General features: G+C 45.2%; 1 protein-coding gene across 1 annotated transcript in view; it reads right to left on the reverse strand.

The window, feature by feature from the left end:
* Positions 1-19,479, reverse strand: part of COL4A1 (collagen type IV alpha 1 chain) — a 239,000-nt gene that overhangs the window by 129,726 nt on the left and 89,795 nt on the right. Inside the window, exon 2 of the mRNA XM_030568516.1 lies at positions 14,290-14,340. Coding sequence (XP_030424376.1) covers positions 14,290-14,340 — 51 coding nt within the window. The remainder of the gene's footprint in view (positions 1-14,289; positions 14,341-19,479) is intronic.

Genomic DNA, 19,479 nt, shown 5'->3' on the forward strand with positions numbered 1-19,479 from the left:
TGGAAAAACAAGCATGCGTCTGACAAGCAAAAACAACTGTGACTTGGTACAGTTAGTTAATTCTACCAAATGTGCCATGACCACTTTTTCTATTTCTCTTCTTTATTTTCCTCAAGTCTATGGCCGAAAATCAATAGAAATAAAATTTGAGGAGATTACAGTATTCTTCTTCGAGTGCTTGCTCATATCCATTCCAATTAGGTGTGCGCGCGCCACGTGCACATTCGTCGGAGACTTTTTACCTTAGCAACACTCGGTGGGCCGGCAGGTCGTCCCCTGGAGTGGCACCGGTATGGCGCCTGATATATACCCCTGCCGGCCCATCCGCTTCTCAGTTCCTTCTTACCACCCGTGTCGGTTGTTGGAACTGTGGAGCACGGCTTAGCTGTTCTCCACCTCCCTAGCGATTCACTCTCTTGTATAGTATTGTGTATATAATTCTTTTACTGTAGTTTTAGTTAGTATTAAAAGTTAGTTTTTATAGTTCTGTATATAGTTAAAGAGGATCGGGGGTTCGCCCCTTCTCCTCCCCCGGTACCGGGGCCCATGCCCAGTTCACCGGGTTTCAAGCCTTGTGCGGCCTGTCATCGGCCGATGCCCACAGGAGATCCGCACGACTCCTGTCTGAAGTGCCTAGGTGAAGTCCACCCTGCGGACAAGTGCCGGATCTGCAAAGCGTTCAAGCCCCGGACAAAGAGGGAACAGGACATTCGCTTAAAACAGCTTTTGATGGAGGCAGCTTTGACTCCTCCATCCTCGGCACCGACTCCGGCACCAGGACCAAGCATCTCTTCTCCACCAAACCACCCCGCAGCGACAAAGGCTTCGCTCCCCCACCCTTCACCGGCCCAACACTCCAGCCGGCACCGCTCCCTCTCCCCGAGGAGCAAGAAGCACAAGGCTCCTGCGGCAACTACAGCTACGCCGCAGTCAGAGCATACTTCCAAGATGGACTGCCCAGCACAGTCAACTGCCGCGGCACCGCTTGTCTCCGCACCATCGATTCCAGCTTCACAGGAGCCATTGAGTCTGGTGCCTACCAGCTCCCCAGCACATGCTGTGGTTAAGCCCTCCACGCCGGAGACCTTCTCCATGGCGCGCGACCTTATCGCTCTGACAGAGCCCGAATTGCCCCAACCCCCGGCACCACCGGTGTGGGTTATTCAGTCGCTGGGCAAGCCCACCATGGTGTGGCCACATTCATCGGGCACCACTGAACACCGTCGGTCCCACTCCAGATCCTGAGATCACTCTCGGCCTCATCATCGATCAAGATCCCAGCGCCGCTCGCAGTCCCAGTACCGTTCTCCACGGCACCGGTCGTACTCGTGGCACCGCTCGAGATCCCGGTCGCTGTCGTGGTACTCTCAGCACCGGTCCAGATCGCGGCATTGACGTACTTACCGCAGCCAATCCCGGCATGACGATATAAAGCACCGGTCGACCTCCCGGCACCGCGCTGGTAGCAGGTCCCGGTCCCGATCCAGATATCGCCACGGCTCCCTGTACCGCTCACCGGCACCGCATAGAGACAAGCTCTATGGGCGCAGAGACCTGGCCCAGTCAACATCAGCTCCTCCGTGGCCATCGCGTCACCCGTCCGCCTCCTCACACGCAGACAGCGCCTCCTACGGGGGTTCAGATGCACAGGCCCACCCGGACCATGGACCACCTCAATGGTCCTTTTGGACACCTTGGGCCAATCACCAAGCCCAGGGCGAGCCTATGGGCCCAGCACGCTCCAGCCACTCGGAGCACCGTGCACCAGAGGCCACAGTCAGCCGGCCTCCCCCCTCTGGTACGGAGGAAGACCCTGCGCATCCTCTTGCGCAGCATGACGTTCCAGGAACGGAGGTCCCCCAGGACGAAGTGTCAGTGCAAGAACCACTCATCCCTGGTTTGTCTTCCTCCTCTTCCCCGGATGAGGCGGTAGCGGGCACATCATCATCGGGGCCCCCGCCAATTGACCTTCGAGCGCATCAGGACCTTCTGCGGCGTGTTGTCCAAAATATAAATCTTCCCATAGAAGAAGTTCCTGAAGTGGAGGACCCAGTGGTTAGCATACTATCCGCAGAAGCACCGACTAGGGTGGCCCTCCCCTTCATCAAATCGATCCAAGCCAAGGAAGACACCATCTGGCAGTCCCCGGCTTCCATCCTACCCACAGCCAGGGGAGTGGAACAAAAGTACATGGTGCCGTCCAAGGGGTATGAGTACCTCTACGTGCACCCCGCCCCCTGCTCGTTGGTGGTACAATCAGTCAACGAATGGGAGCGCCATGGCCAGCAAGCTCCCGCACCAAAATCTAGGGAGGCCAGACGCATGGATTTGCTGGGCCGGAAAATCTACTATGCAGGAGGCCTTCAGCTCCGTGTGGCGAACCAGCAGGCCCTCTTAAGCCGATACAGCTACAACACCTGGGAAGCTGTCAGCAAGTTTACCAAGTTAGTTCCCCAGGACTCACGTCAGGAGTTTTCCTCTCTCCTAGAGGAGGGGAAGAGGGTCGCCAGAACCACACTGCAAGCCTCTTTAGATGCCGCCGATTCGGCAGCCAGAACTCTCGCCTCTGATGTAGCCATGCGTCGCAGATCTTGATTACAAGCATCCGGCCTACCGCCTGAGCTACAATATACCATCCAAGACCTGCCATTCGACGGGCAAGGTCTTTTCTCACAAAAGACAGATCCCAGACTACAGAGTCTGAAGGACAACCGGGTTATCATGCGTTCGCTGGGAATGCATACACCCTAGACTCAGAGACGGTCCTTCCGCTCACAACCCCAGCGCCCTTACCCCCCGCCTTGACCAAGACAGGATCTTGCCCGGCGACAAGGCCGCACGACCTGCAGACGTCAGTCTGGACCTCAAGGGGGCAACAATTCCGGTCCCACTAAACCACCGCAGGGACCTAAAACAAACTTTTGAGGGTGCGCCCGAGAGCAGCGTACCAATTCCCTCCCTGGATCCTCTTCATTTTTACAACCGCGTCTTCCCGTTCCTCCCAGCGTGGTCCCAGGTGACCTCGGATCGTTGGGTCCTACTCACGGTGGAGTTTGGATACCGTCTTCAGTTTATTTCTCCCCCCCCCATCCCTCTTCAGGGATTCCTCTCACGAGCAACTCATCATCCAGGAGGTTCGCAAGCTCCTCTTGATCGGAGCTATAGAGGAGGTGCCAAAGGAGTTAAGGGGCAAGGGGTTTTATTCCCGATATTTCTTAATCTCCAAGTCAAAAGGGGGCCTCCAGCCCATGCTGGACCTACGAGGACTGAACAAATTCATCAAAAAGTTCAAGTTCCGCATGGTATCCTTAGGAACCATCATTCCTTCCCTGGATCCCGGAGATTGGTATGCCGCTGTTGACATGAAGGATGCATATTTCCACATTGCAATTTATCCTCCGCACAGGACGTATCTGCGCTTTGTGGTAAATCAGGGTCACTACCAGTTTACTGTCCTTCCCTTTGGTCTCTCCTCAGCCCCTCGGGTCTTCACCAAGTGTATGGCGGTCGTCGCTGCTACCCTGCGCCGTTGTCGAATACACGTCTCCCCTTACCTCGATGACTGGCTTATCTGAGGGACTTCGGAGGCGCAGGTGCTCAGCCACGTCGCCATCATCAGGGAGCTGTTTGTGAGTCTAGGCTTGATCATCAACTTGGACAAGTCCACCTTGGTGCCGACACAGAGGATCGAATTTATCGGGGCAATGCTGGACTCCAACCTTGCAACAGCCAGTTTACCCCTGCACCGGTTCCAAGCCATAGTCTCCCTTGTCGAAAGTCTGCAAAACTTTCCAACCACTTCTGCTCGTACTTGCCTTGCTCTCCTGGGGCACATGGCTGCATGCACTTTCGTCACGAGGCAAGCAAGACTGCGAATGTGCTCTCTGCAAACCTGGCTCGCGTCGGCCTATCGGCCACGTAGGGATGCCATAGACACAATCCTGACGATTCCGCCGGATGTTCTAGGCTCCCTCGACTGGTTGAAGACGTCATCCCGAGTGTGTGCGGGCCTGCTGTTTCATCCTCCCCAGCCCTCCGTGTCCCTAACAATGGACGCATCCTCGCTGGGCTGGGGTGCCCACCTAGGGCTCCTGTGCACCCAAGGCCTCTGGTCACCATGGGAACTGATGCTCCACATCAATGTGCGGGAGCTGAGAGCGGTCCGACTAGCATGCCAAGCATTTCAGCACCATCTACACGGCTGTTGTGTTGCGGTGTTCACGGACAACACAATGGCCATGTATTACATCAACAAGCAGGGCAGGACCCGGTCCTCCCCTCTGTGTCAGGAAGCAATAGGCCTGTGGGACTTTTGTATAGCCCACTCCGTACATCTAGTGGCCTCCTTTCTCCCGGGGGTACGGAACACCCTCACGGATCACCTGAGCAGATCCTCCTATCTCACGAATGGTCCATCCGTCCAGACGTTCTTCATTCAATTTTCTGGAGGTGGGGATTTCCCCACATAGACCTGTTTGCATCCAGAATGAACAGGAAATGCCAGGTGTTCTTCTCTCTACAGAGTCACTCCCTGGTCTCCCTGTCGGAAGCGTTCCTGATCCCGTGGACGGGCCGCCTCTGTTACGCCTTTCCACCCTTCCCTCTTGTTCACCGAGTCCTGCTCAAACTCCGAAGGGACAGAGCTCACCTCATCCTGATTGCTCCGGCTTGGCTGAGGCAGCCCTGGTACACCATGCTGCTCGACCTGTCCCTGGCAGACCCAATTCCCCCTGCCGCTTTGGCCGGACCTGATCACACAAGACTTTGGCAGGATGCACCATCCAGACCTGCAGTCCCTTCATCTGACTGCATGGCTCCTGTCTGGTTAAACCAGTCGGAGTTGTGCTGTTCCGCTGCAGTACAGCAGGTGTTGCTGGGTAGCAGGAAGCCCTCCACGCACTTGACCTACCTCGCAAAATGGAAGCGCTTCTGCCACTAGTGTATCCAGCACAGCCATTCGCCGCATTCCGCATTAGTCCCCACTATTCTGGACTACGTGTGGTCTCTCAAACAGCAGGGATTGGCAATCTCCTCTCTACAAGTATATCTGGCGGCTATATCCACCTTCCATCCGGGCGGAGCTGGCAGTTCCGTTTTTTCTCACCCTATAGTGTCAAGATTCCTCCAGGTCTTGGAGCATCTATACCCACAGGTCAAACGGCCTACCCCTACCTGGGACCTGAACCTTGTCTTAACCAGGCTCATGGGGCCCCCTTTCAAGCCTTTGGCCACATGCTCGCTGCTGCACCTGTCCTGGAAGGTAGCTTTCCTAGTCACTATCACCTCGGCTAGACAAGTCTCGGAGCTTCGTGCACTGACCGTGGATCCTCCATCCACGGTGTTTCATAAGGACAAGGTACAGCTGCGACCGCACCCAGCATTCCTCCCTAAGGTCGTCTCCGCCTTCCATGTTAACCAGGACATCTTCCTGTCAGTCTTTTGTCCAAAGCCGCATTCATCACGACAAGAGCAACAGCTCCATTCTTTGGATGTCCGCAGGGCTCTCGCCTTCTACATCGAGAGGACCAAGCCCTTCCGCCGCTCACCTCAGCTATTTGTGGCGGTGGCGGAACGTATGAAGGGCATGGCCATCTCCTCCCAGCGTATTGCATCTTGGGTGACATCCTGTATTCGGGCATGCTACGACTTGGCTCATGTTCCGACTGACCATCTTACCGCCCATTCTACTCGGGCTCATGCCTCCTCTGCCGCATTTTTGGGCCATGTTCCCATACAGGAAATCTGCCGCGTGGCCACCTGGTCTTCCATCCACACCTTTGCATCGCACTATGCATTGGTCCAACAGGCTAGAGACGATGCCGCCTTCAGCTCAGCGGTTTTACATTCCGCAACATCTCGCTCCGACCCCACCGTCTAGGTAAGGCTTGGGAATCACCTAATTGGAATGGATATGAGCAAGCACTCAAAGAAAAAAAGACGGTTACTCACCTTTGTAACTGTTGTTCTTCGAGATGTGTTGCTCATATCCATTCCACACCCGCCCTCTTTCCCCACTGTCGGAGTAGCCAGCAAGAAGGAACTGAGGAGCGGATGGGCTGGCAGGGGTATATATCAGGTGCCATACCGGCGCCACTCCAGGGGGCGGCCTGTCGGCCCACCGAGTGTTGCTAGGGTAAAAAGTCTCTGACGAACGTGCATGCGGCGCGCGCACACCTAATTGGAATGGGTATGAGCAACACATCTCGAAGAACAACAGTTACAAAGGTGAGTAACCATCTTTTACTTCAGTTTCTTTAATGATGGTTGTTTATACCTGGATTCTCTCTTATGCACAATACTGTGGAGAACATGTACTGAGAAACAGAGGATAGAGGTTTTTGCTGCAATTAATCAATCTCCCTGTGTGGGAATCTGGCATCTTATCTGAGCATCAGTTATATTAGCTAACTTGGTCTCATTTATATGAGATCACCAGCAAACAGTGTAAATCTGGCGAGAGAACAATTGAAAGGAGCCTGATGAGTAAGCTACATAATATGGCTTTGGTGTTCCCCACACATTTTCTCTCCTACTTTCATCCACAGCCCCCTGATTAACATTCACTCAACAATGTCTACAACATGGCAATAGAATATTAGTGTAGAAGAATAAGCAAATAAGGAGCACATAAAAAATAGAATCAGTTTGGAAGAGTTTCCACACATGTCAAGATATGGAAGCAACTGCACACGGGAAAAACATGTTTTAAACATATAGATTAGAATTCTGCAGCAGGACTAGATCCCACAGGACTGGATGCCATAATAGCAGGAGTGTGTAAAATGTACTTTGTGGGCGGGATTGGGTGGGCAAAAACAAACAAACAAAAAAACTGCACTAATTTTCAGGAAAACACTAATTTTTTTTACATAAAGGTTTTAATACTTAAATTTAAATGAGGGATAGAAAAATTTGATGTCTATTTTAACAGGAGTTGAAGTATTTTTATATGGTTTAAGTAATTTTTTTTATTCTTTTAGTGGTAAAAATTGTGTCTGAATTCTGATATAATACCAACCGTGGTTTTGAGGATTTTTTTGTTGTATTTTTAGTAGCATGGGGAAATCTGTCTCTCTTGCAGGATCAAAGGTTTTTGCAGGTAGAAGTGGGATAAAAAAGGAAGAAACAATGCGGGAGCATGCAGGAGTGGGACTGGGTATTGCGGGGCAGGACGGGAACGGTATTAAAAAAATAGTCACTCAGAGGGCTCTAATACAGACACAACAGAGTAAGCATAGATACTGATTGGCCTGGCTCTATCCCCATTTTCAACATTTTAAAGTTATTGATATTTCCTAACATAGAATGAGACCCTTTTTCATATTGAATAAGGAAGAAGCTAAGAACAGGGGAGACTTTATTAGCTTGTTCTGCTTTTGCATTGGTTTTTGTTTGTGAGACCCCACTGACTTCAGTGGAATTACATGTAATTTACACTGGGATGAGATCAGAACCAGGTCCTACAAGCCTAGCGAGAAATTGCAATGAGAAGGTAAATTAGAAACAGTTGCACAAGTGTAAAATCATACTCCACACAGCTACACGTCATGTTGTACTCCATGATGAAAGGTCTGAGAATATTATGCCAACTTCTGTACAAGCAAAGTCTTGGAAATATGTATCTGGCAGCAGCTGTTTAAGAAGGCCATGTAATGCCAAGTGGAATACTACTATATGAAAAGCATTGGAATTAGGCACTGGAAACTGAGTACTGTATAGGCATATTCCATTACATAGGGATGCTTGGATGTTTGTGTGTATAGAGATCTTTCCACAGGAATATCAGCATTTAAATTAAATTGGATGTCACTTGGAACCAAAGATAGCCAAGACTGCCATACTAAGTGTAAGAATATACTTTACGTTAAAATTTTCCCAGAGGCATTTGGTCTTACTTAAGGCGAAGGGGAGAAATGGTTCCAATACCCAGCTGGAACAGAAAAAAGGCAAGGTGTGAGAGCTTCAAGTACCACTTATGTATTTATCCTGCCAAGTAGGCAAACTGCTTAAAACTTCCAACATGGACTGTTCATTCAAACAGTATTTATAGCCTTTTGTCATCTTGGTTCTTTGAGAGTGTTACCTTTGTTCATATACTTGTTGTGTAGGATATATGTTCTTACCTTTGATTTGAATTAAGAAATAGATTCTTTCTCTAAGTGACAGCAAAAGAATGGATACATCATTATAAACACATTGCAGCCACAATGGAAATGCCATAAACATTCAACAAATAGTTAATATGGCCTGATTGTCAAAAATGCTAAGCAGCCACAGATCTCATAGATGTCTGTAGAAACAGCAGATGTTTAACACCTTTGATAATCAGGCCACAGTCCTCGCACTTCCCCCTTCATTAATGATTAAAGCTGAACTGAAAACAGTTTTCCCATCCCACAAATACTTTCATGTTCAAAATTTGTCGCTACCTCAAGTAAGGACAAAGTCAAACTCTTAAGTATTCATAAACCAAAAAAACAAATTTTGTTTTGTGTCAATTATTTTGATAATTTTGAAACACTGTTTGACCTTTTTCTTTTAACTCTTTTAGCTTACATAGTGTAAATTTCACTACATTGACCCTTCTTCAGTCTTCTGGGACCTCTCCTGTAATCCATGAGTTTGTAAATCTTATTGCCAGCGGTACCAAGATTTCCTCAGCTAACTCCTTCAGTACTCCAATTTAATAACAAAGGCTTTATATGCTAAGAGCCATCTGTTGCAGTGAAATTCATTTTCTAAAATCTGGAAAAAAATAAAACTAGGGCTTTGTCAATTACATGCCCATAATAAAGTATGAGTCAGCTTAAAGGATTTTAGCATAGGGATACAATTTAAATTGGAGGCGGTCCAATAAGATTTTTCTCTAGTGTAGCTGAACATATTCTAAATATGGCTATCCCAGTGACCCAATGTGATAAAAACTTTCTCAAATGAGAGATAAAAATGTCATTATAATACAGTCTTCTCATGCTGAAAGTGTCCTCTAGTAATTTTTAATATGGTATTTCACAAGTTTCTATCGCAAAGATTTTTCCTTGCATTTGTACTGTGAGAGCATAAATGCAATCATATGGCAAACTGAGTGTTGATTACAAAAATAAAAGGAGCCTGAAAATTCTTCCCACACTATGGTGAAAAATATACCTCCAGATGCTCTGAATTAAGGCATTAAAGGGTAAAGCCAGCACCCACTTCCACAGCAGCTGAAGCTCCCATGCAGCTCAACTGGTGTGGTTCCATTGTGTTAGAAGGGGGTAGATTTGAAGAGGCTCTTTAAAGTTTGCACAGTTCTGCACATATGGGGCCCACCTCAGTAGGGGTTCCTATCTGGCAATATGTAGGGTGTGGGTAGAGGAGAGGCAGAGTGGGCCCAGAGGATATGCATCAATCCTTCAATCACCTTGTCACAGTGGGGCTACATTAGAGGTGCAGAAGAAAATTGCTTCACTTATTGAGTTGAATAGCCTATCTAGAACTATGCAGCCTGTAGGGGTGGATGCCTCTCTTCTTTCCCCTGCACAACTTTCCAGAACCTAGTCCAGCTATTCAGGCTTGTGGCTGGGTAGAAGATTTGGCCCTAAATATATAGGTCATACATTTAAAGAAATGTAACTAAAAATTATAGCTAGTCTGAACCAGTTTTGCAAAAGTCAGGTATCCACTCAAACCCTAAAGGTATATTCTAATGCTTGGCACTAGTAACAACAAAATGAGCAGGCTTTGGTGCACTTTTTGTAGTATTTCACAGTCCTTTTACTTTTTCAATGGTCTTTTAGGTATCGCTGCTCATTCCCCCTTTTGGATGTCTCTAAGGTCAGCAATGAAATCAGACTCCCCACTCAAACCAAAACATTTACATATTTAACAGAGTACACATTTAAGACAGAACACTTTGGGATAATATCCTGTACATAAAACAGCATTATAAGAGTGTCATGCACATGCCCAGATTTTTTGGAAGAGTTTGCATGGGTTCTGTGGTTTATTGGAGTTTCTGTTGCTGTGTATTGATACCTGTATCTCTTCCACTTCCCATTTTGATCTAAGTTGTTAAAGAGTTTGAGGTGGTTGGCTTGGACATCAAGACATGAGCCTACTTTTATAGAAGAACACTTTTTAAAACTCTGAGCCTAGGTAAATAAATACAGCAGCAGAGAAACTGTCTCTTCTACCTCTAGCATGAAGAATCTGGATCTGAGTTTGAAATAAATGACAATTTCAACATCTCAGAAACAGTTCATAAAAAGCTGAACACTATATTTTATTCCTTACCCAGAACAGAGAGCAAGCTGGAAATTAAGGTCTGTAAACTAATGGGTTTGAAAAGTAGAGTGTGGGCTTAAAACTTCTTTCCACAATAATTTATTTACTGTTGCAGCTGAGAAACAAGAAATATCTAGAACAGAGTGGTAAATAGAGAATAAGGTCAGAGTTCAGAATCCTGAGGTTTTCAGGAATTCTAGCGTGAACTGAATCATGCTACTTTGTCTTTTTTATTAAACGGACAGCTGACTTAATTGATGCTACTTGTTGGTTGAAAAGGTTAGAAGAGTACCTCCGAGAAACTTCCGAAACTATTTACCCTACATCTTGATCTATGTTCTGTTATGAATGAAATCATCACGCATCTTCAACTGCCTCACCTGCCTTTAGCCTCCAGTTAAGGCAGTTTGGTTTTCCAGAAAAAAAATACAAAAGGAAGTCCCCAACAACATTTTAACTCTCTAAAACATCCTTAAAGTTCTTCTATAACATATGTTTAATAGTATAGAATACAAGACTGGTATGCTGTGACAAAACGCTTTAGGAGCACACATTTGGGCTGCACCGTTCATTCCTGATTAATGTGTTTATTCCAAATTCATGCTGCTTAAACCTCTATACTATACTCAGGAATGTATGCAAGGTGTTTGCAACAAACCAGTACAGTGTACATTAAAAACTGTACAGCAGAAAATGAATGAGAAGAAGAGCAAGAGGGGTGGTATTTACACATCAATAATATTTACAAAGCCAGAGAATTTATAGGCAGAAATAGAAGCCATGAAAGGGGCTGCATTGCAGATTCACACCTTGGAAATGTATTTCAACACACCCACATTTCTCTTACAAAGATCATGGATTACTCAAGTTTTATTCAAGAGATGTAGATTTTAACACAAATTACATTGAAGGACGCATTGTCAGTGTCATAACATATTTCCCAGATTTGGACCTTAGCGTCCAAAATATGGGTGTTAGCATGAAAACCTCCAAGCTTAGTTACCAGCTTGGACCTGGTAAAGCTGCCACCACCCAAAAAATTAGAGTGTTTTGGGGCACTCTGGTCCACCCAAAAACCTTCCCTGGGGACCCCAAGACCCAAATTCCTTGAGTCTTACCACAAAGGGGAATAAACCATTTCCCTTCTCCCTTCTCCTTCCCAGGTGTTCCCTCCCTGGGTTCCTGGAGAGATACACAGAAGCAAGCTCCGTGAATCTAAACAGAGGGACTCCACCCTCTCTATTTCCAGTCCTGGAAACACAAGTACTTCCCTCTTCACCCAGAGGGTATGCAAAGTCAGGCTAGTAAATCTAACACACAGATTTCCCCCTTACTTCTTCCTCCCACCAATTCCCTGGTGAGCTACAGACTCAATTCCCTGGAATTCCCACTAAAGAAAAACTCCAGCAGGTCTAAAAAAGAAAGCTTTATAAGAAGAAAGAAAAATACATAAAAATGGTCTCTCTGTACAGGGTCAATTGCTAAAAAGAAATATGAATAAACAGCCTTATCCACAAAGAATACAATTTAACACATTCCAGCAACTACACACATGTAAATACAAAAAAACAAACAATATAAACCTATGGTTTTCCTATCTGTGTACTTACAACTTGGAAACAGAAGATTAGAAAGCCAGGAGACAGAAAAATCACTCTCAGAGCCGAGAGGGTCAGACACAAGACAAAGAACAAAGAACTCACAACCAAATTTCCCTCCACCCAGATTTGAAAAAGTCTTGTTTCCTGATTGGTCCTCTGGTCAGGTGTTTCAGGTTACTCCTTTCCAGGTGAAAGAGACATTAACCCTTAGCTATCTGTTTATGACAGTCAGCCTGAGGAAATGGGACTTTAAAAGATGCATCACAGGGATTGCAATGGAAAAGGATTTACTATGACTGTGTAACTGCAATTAATATTAAGCATGCATTTTTTACTAATACAGAAAAAACAACATTTTTTTGAGCTGGCCAGGAATTTTATGTCAATCCTTTATTCTGTGGGGTAAAATAAAAAAAAATTTTCATTCAAGATTGATGTGACCCAAATTGAAACATTTCAGTTTGTTGAACTGAACCAAAATGTTTTACTTCAAGTCAGTTCAACATTAAAAGTGTATTTCTCTATTGTGCACATCAGTTCCTGGGAGTTGTAGTTCAGGCCCCCATTCTCTCCTATGGGCTGGGCTTCCTGGCTGGACTACATTTCCCCTGATGCACTGGGACTCCCCTCTGACCAAGCCGCACAGTGCATCATGAGTAAGGCTAAGATTTTGTCACGGATATTTTTAGTATAAGTCAGGGACAGGTTGTCATAAACAGATAAGTAAGAGTTAATAGAACAGAAGTACTTCATATCTCTTTTGCCTGTAAAGGGTTAACAAGTTCAGTGAGCCTGGCTGTCACCTGACCAGAGGACCAATCAGGGGACAGGATACTTTCAAATCTTGAGGGAGGGAAGTTTTTGTGTGTGCTGTTAGATTTTGGTGGTTGTTCTCTCTGGGTTCTGAGAGCGACCAGACGTGCAACCAGGTTTCTCTCCAATCTCTCTGATACAGGCTCTTATGTGCTCAGAATAGTGAGTACTAGGTAGATAAGGCGAGTTAGGCTTATGTTTGTTTTCTTTATTTACAAATGTGTATTTGGCTGGAAGGAGTTCAAATTTTGCTAAAAGGATTTTAATTTGTACTTGTATACTTAGGCTGGGAGGGTATTCCCAGTGTCTATAGCTGAAAGGCCCTGTAACATATTCCATCTTAAATTTACAAAGATAATTTTTACTGTTTTTCTTCTTTAATTAAAAGCTTTTCTTGCTAAAGAACCTGATTTTTTTTTTATTCTGGTGTGAGACCCCAGGGGACTGGGTCTGGATTCACCAGGGAATTGGTGGGGAGAAAGGAGGGAAGGGGGAGAGAAAGGTTAATTTTCTCTCTGTGTTAGGATTACTTTCTCTCTCAGGGAGAGTCTGGGAGGGGGAGAGAGAAGGAGGGGGAAGGTGAATTTTCTTCTCTGTGTTAAGATTCAAGGAGTTTGAATCACAGTGATCTTCCAGGGTAACCCAGGGAGGGGAAGTCTGGGAGAGGCAACGGTGAGGGAAAGGGTTTACTTTCCTTGTGTTAAGATCCAGAGGGACTGGGTCTTGGGGTCCCTGGGCAAGGTTTTGGGGGGACCAGAGTGTACCAGGCACTGGAATTCCTGGTTGGGGGCAGCGCTACAAGTACTAAGCTGGTAATTGAGCATAGAGGAATTCATGCTGGTACCTCATCTTTTGGACGCTAAGGTTCAGAGTGGGGAATTATACCATGACACAGGCCATGGGCAAAAAAGAAAAATTCACGGAGGCCGTGACCCGGCCGTGACTTTTACTAAAAATATCTGTGACAAAATGGGGCTCTGCAGGTCCCCAAACCATCTGAAGTGGGGCAGTTGTGTAGGGGCTAGGAGTTGCCTGCAGCAGCTGGGGGCTGTGGGATACCCTTGCAGCCTGCAGCTCCGGGGGCCCCCATGCTGGCCGCTGGTTCCCACAGCTCCCATGGGCCGGGAACGGTGAACTGCGGCTACTAGGAGCTTCGGGGGTGGGGGCGTGCCTGCAGACAGTCAATGTAAACAAAATGTCTCGTGGCCCGCCAGCAGATTACCCTGATGGGCCATGTGCCAAAGCTTGCCGACCCCTGATCTATATAGAACTCCTACATGTTTTATAAGAATCTGGTTCCCTAACAATAGGTCATACTTGTGGAAGTATGTATTTGAGTGTCAGTTGTGCTAAAAATCTTGTGCTAATATATTTAAAAATTAATATTTAGTAATCCCCATTTTTTAAAAGTTTCATTTCCACAATTTCCCTTAACAGATCCAAACTCTCTGCCATACAGGCCTGACACTACCACAGTTTGGGCCTAAGAAGCTGTAGACCTACACACTAAGCAGTTGGCTGTGCACCCATCTCTAACTGCATCTCATTTGCCTTCCAATAATTTCTGTGGTGTTGCCAATATAAGTGAGAAAATTAGACAGATACTCACTTTTTGCCCTTTTACTCCACTGCAGTCACATTTTCCACAGCCAGAACAAGCCTGTAAATTAAAGAAAAAGGAATTAAAGTCTTGCATTTGGTGACAATTGCAATACATAACGAATAGTTGACTAAGAGGTGCGGACATCATACATATTAAAAATACAGCTGCCCAAAACACAACACAAAACACTGAGCAATTAACTCCAGTGATGCAGCAATATTAGGTTAGTATTTACGTTTCTTTTTATTTTCTCCATGTTATTTTGCTTAAGATAGTAGATAAAAGTCCACTTTCGTGCAAACCAATTGTTTCATCTTTTACCAAAAAACTATTTGTTAGCTTTGAATCTTTATTTCTTGGCATGCCATTTAAAAGTGGCTGACTTCTAACAGGATGTATGCTCACTGCGCATCTGGTAAAATGAAGGTCTCATTTTAGAACTACATAAGGACGCTCGGACTTACTACAGTCTGTGTTCAGGACATTCAAAAGTTTAATAATGTTAAAGAAAAAGGACAGTCTAGTTTTAGAGCCTGATCTGTAATCTATGATCTTGTTAATAAATGGCTGGCACTCTCTGTAAATGTGTCCCCTTAGTTTGAGAATGAAGGGATTGTGTAACTAAGTTTTTTTAATGGTTAATTTTCTACTACTAACAGGGAAAATGGCACATTTACAGAATGTTTAATGCTTTTAGAAAGGCAGAGCATTTTTGTGCCTGTACAGTAAACTACTGTCCATTAGGCTTACTAATATTAGTTCCCTGAAAAATATAACAGTGTCATTAACAGTATTATAATGGTAAGACAATATTTTTAACAGGAAACTAAAACATTGTTCTCATCACCATAGTAAGTTATCTCCAGATGAACTTGTTTATATATTTTATGAAGTTAAATCTGAACAATAGCCTCCAAGACAGTAAGCTGTTCTTAATTTCACATACTGGAAAAGGAAACAACTGCCAATATTTATTGGCATAGCAGTGACTAACTCCACAATTCCAAGCCTGTTTCTTATATTTACTACTTTTATGCTGTTTTCATTGTCCCATGTTTTTTTATAGCCTCTCCACCATTTAACTCAATCTCTAAAATATGAAGTAGTCTCAATTTATTAAAAGCATGTTGATTGCATTGATGGCATTAATATAAGCAAAAAATTAGTAAAAATATGTATCAACCTTAAAATATTTTAAAGATAAACTTTAAAGCAAAGAAATGTAACACTTTGACAGGCTATACAAGCCCTTCAGAGCTTGATATGAAAACTCTTTAGGACCGAACAATTGCGCTGGGTTTTCTACACTGGACAAACCACTGACCATCTTTACCAAAAGTTCAGGGAATGCTGAGAAGCAGCCAGTTAATGCTCCCATAGAAGCTCCAGGCTTCAAAGTGTATTCTGACAGATTCTAGCTAAGGCATATGAGTTCCTGAGAGGGGAAACCCCGGAGAGCTGGCAGGTGGGAATTCCTTCTCATTATATCCCAGCTGAGGAAAGAAAGCTGAGCAGCATTATTGACTTAGCTAGTCAGGACATTACATGAAACAAACCTTATAAAATACACCGTGAAAAAGTGTCATCTCCTCATCCCCAGAAGAGGGAAATAAGGATGTGCTTTGAGATCACAGATGCTTGAGTAGAAGAATTTCACATAGATAGTTTCTACTAATTCTTTCGTTTGTTTACATGAGCCATGAGCTGGAGAATATGGTTTGGGAGATGCTTTTATCTGAGTCAGTGGTAACTAAATGCATACAATTTCTAGGACTTAATCATTAAGGGCCAAATCCTTTTCACAATGCAAGGTCAAACTAGCATGGTGATGTCTAAGGGAAGGGGTAAACCAGATATGCTGTTGCACTCAGGCTGCTAGTTAAAGGATTATGGCTGCATTGTGTCACCAAAGCAACTGAATGCAGGCAGAGCATACCAATGAGTCTTTTCCCCTTTGCCAGTGCTGGTTGTGAAGCACCAGAGGAATGGTTCTGTGGCTGTAATAGCCCCTGAAGTTGCTATGTCTTTGGTGCATGGGAAGAGCCATCACTGAATGTATGTTATTGCAGAAACACTGACCCACCCGGATCCTAAGCTAAAGAAACATGGAGCTGTTCTCAGCGGCAGTTATGGAGGGCACATCTCCTGCCTGCATTCCCAGAATACTGCCCAACCCCCTCACGCCAAACCTACCCTGATTCCACTCCCTTCCAAGTTCTCAGCATTGATGGGGAACTAAAACTAAAGCATGTAATCCATCAGTGGGGCCAAACAGACATTGCTACTCATCGAAGTTAAATAGTAGAGCAATATTTTCCCTGGGTAAATATGTCCATTTAAAAATTAAACAGATTAAGATTCACTTACTCACATGGAACACTTAGTGGTAATTTCAATTTACCTGCCAGTTTTTGTAATGCTGAAGTTTTTTGGTGTTTTTTTTTTAACCCATTGAGTTTGTTCTTTTCTCTGACAACCTTCTTCCCCTCTCCCCTCCGCCCCTGCCGTATTCAAGCAAAACCCAAAGTGTTTCTCTTAATAATGATATTTCAGCATTCCACTACTATATTATATTATAAATGAAGACAAGAAAATCAACACTGAGTTCAATGAAAGTAAAACATATACTGCAGGGAGAAAATTGGGTTCAGTAACTTTAACAGCTCATGCTCGGCAGGGAATTGGTTTAATCAAAGAGAAAAGTGTCTCCTGAAGTACCAACATTACTGGCCAAAGCACCTGATCTCTCTTCCCCCTCTCCGCACTCCCCCTCCACCCAGCAAAAAACCCCACTGACCTTACTTGACCTCGTTTAGTTTGTCAGAACTGCTGAGATCACTGTGGAGGATGCATGGCTACAAGTCATACTTCCTTATCCAGCATCATTTAGAATGTTATCAGTAAGATAATGCTTTGACTCAGAAGCATGTTTTGATAGCACCTGGTAACGTGATTAAAGTTAAAGTGCATCTGATTCATTATAAACATCTGTTTTCAAGTTAATCTTTAAATGTTGCTATGGTCTAATATTTTACAGGCCCAGAAAATATTTATTTTATATTATATTATAAATTTATATTATTTAGAAAATAATAACTTTAAAAAAAATGGGTTATTTTTAAAATCAGAATGGCTAAAAGAAAAGATTTATGGTTTGAGATACGTTTTTGTGTATTCCTGAAAATAAACCACCTTTCCTATTAAATTGTTATTTAACTGATTTTTAAAGATTTTTTAAAAATTTAAAATATTTAACACAGAAATATAGTTAGGGGAACTGGAGAATTGTGAACAGTAAGTATTTCTCATTAAAAGTTTCTTAAGGACTTATAGCAGGCACAATTACTGGACATTTGCAGATCAGCCTATAAAAAGCTTCCAGAGGCAAATTTTATCTTTCTGAAATATACAGTATAATATAGTTCAATTATTTCAGCAGATCTCTGCATTCTGTAAGGACAGCAAGGTTTCTGCTAGTTTTGGTCCTTTGATTTGCACAGTTCTGTGTTTGGCCCTGCCCGGGGGGAAGCGGGGAGAGCCTTCTATACGCTTCTAGCAAACAAGGTTTGCATTTAATTCAGACCTCTGCTTATATATATAGGATGGGATTCTCAAACTTCATTGCACCACGACCTCCTCCTGATAACAAAAATTACTACATGACCCCAGGACCGAAGCCTGAGTCCACCTGAGTCCTGCTGCCCTGGGCAGGGGAGCCAAACCCTGAGCCCCACCACCCTGGGCAAGGGACCAAAGCCAAAGTCCAAGGGCTTCAACTCCAGGCAGGGGGCCTATAATCTGAGCGCCGCCACCCAGGGCTTAAGCCCTGGAATGTGGGGCTCAGGCTTCAGCTTCAGCCCTGGGTTCCAACAAGTCTAACACCATTAAAAGAAGGTTGCAATCCACTTTAGGGTCCCAACCCACGGTTTGAGAATTCCTGATATAGGTCTATAATAAAATGTTCTGTTGCCTGCTGTATTCTGGGCCAAAGTGTAGCACTTCACCAGAAATTCAGTGAGGTATTGTAATTCAGGGAGGTACAGTTCCTTCCTGAGCAGACTAGAGTGAACTGGACTGTGTAAGCTTATGCAGCCTGCTAGCTGGCTGTGCTGGTAGCAGGTCTTATGATATTTGGGACTGTGAGGGGTCTTCTCCCCACACAAGGTAGAACAAGTTAAGTTAGATTAATTAACTCAATAGGCTGCACCTGAGGGAGAGACAGGGCTTGAGAGACTGATTGATGAGGTAACTCAATGAGAAGGATCACTCGGAGTGGAATAAAGCCAGAAAATTGGAAGTTAAAAGGGGATGTAGTCTGCAGTCATAGATCATTAGGGTTGGAAGGGACCTCAGGAGATCATCTAGTCCAATCCACTACTTAAAGCAGGATCAATCCCCAAGTGGCCCCCTCAAGGATTGAACTCACAACACTGGGTTTAGTAGGCCAATACTCAAACCACTGAGCTATCCCTCCCTGGGAGAGGTATCACTGGACTGGAACCCTGAGTACAGGGTGGGCATGGGGGTTTCCCCTACCTGACACTAGGCAAGTGACACAGACTGGGCAATGGAGCTGAAGGCTGCCTGGGTAAGTCAGCTGATAGGATTCTGCTAAGGGAGGACTATAGTGACCTGGCTGGTGGCAGGGTGTGTGAACAAGCACCAGAAGATGGTGTCAGACATAGAAGGAGCAAATCCCCAGAGCAGCCAGAAGGAGGTGCCCTAGCGGTGAGTGGACCCAGGCACTTTGAAAGACTGAGAATTCTGAAAAAGTTTTGTTTTTATCCAACCTTAACTTGAGGAACCCTGGCAAAGATGGACACCACCTACCATGTCAGTGGCATTGAAGCCAGGGTGTTCTCAGGGAGAATGAGAGGGATAGGTTGGGGATGGGGTATGTGGAGGTGCAAAGATGGGACTGTTGGGGCAGGAGGCAGGGTAATATGCTAGGAAACTCAGTGGTGAGCTCCAACCGGTTCGCACCGGTTTGCAGGAACTAGTTGTTAAATTTAGAAGCCTTTTTAGAACCAGTTGTTCCAGGACAACCGGTTCTAAAAAAGCTTTTAAATTTAACAAAAGCTCGGGCAGCTGTCCACCCAGCCCCCAGGCCCAGCTCACCTCCCCCTCTCCCCTGAATGCTCCGCCCTCCTTCTCCTCCCCCTTCCCTGCTTCCCGCGAATCAAATGTTCGCGGGAA

The sequence above is a fragment of the Gopherus evgoodei genome, chromosome 1 (genome assembly GCF_007399415.2).
Source record: "Gopherus evgoodei ecotype Sinaloan lineage chromosome 1, rGopEvg1_v1.p, whole genome shotgun sequence".
Lineage (NCBI taxonomy): Eukaryota > Metazoa > Chordata > Testudines > Testudinidae > Gopherus > Gopherus evgoodei.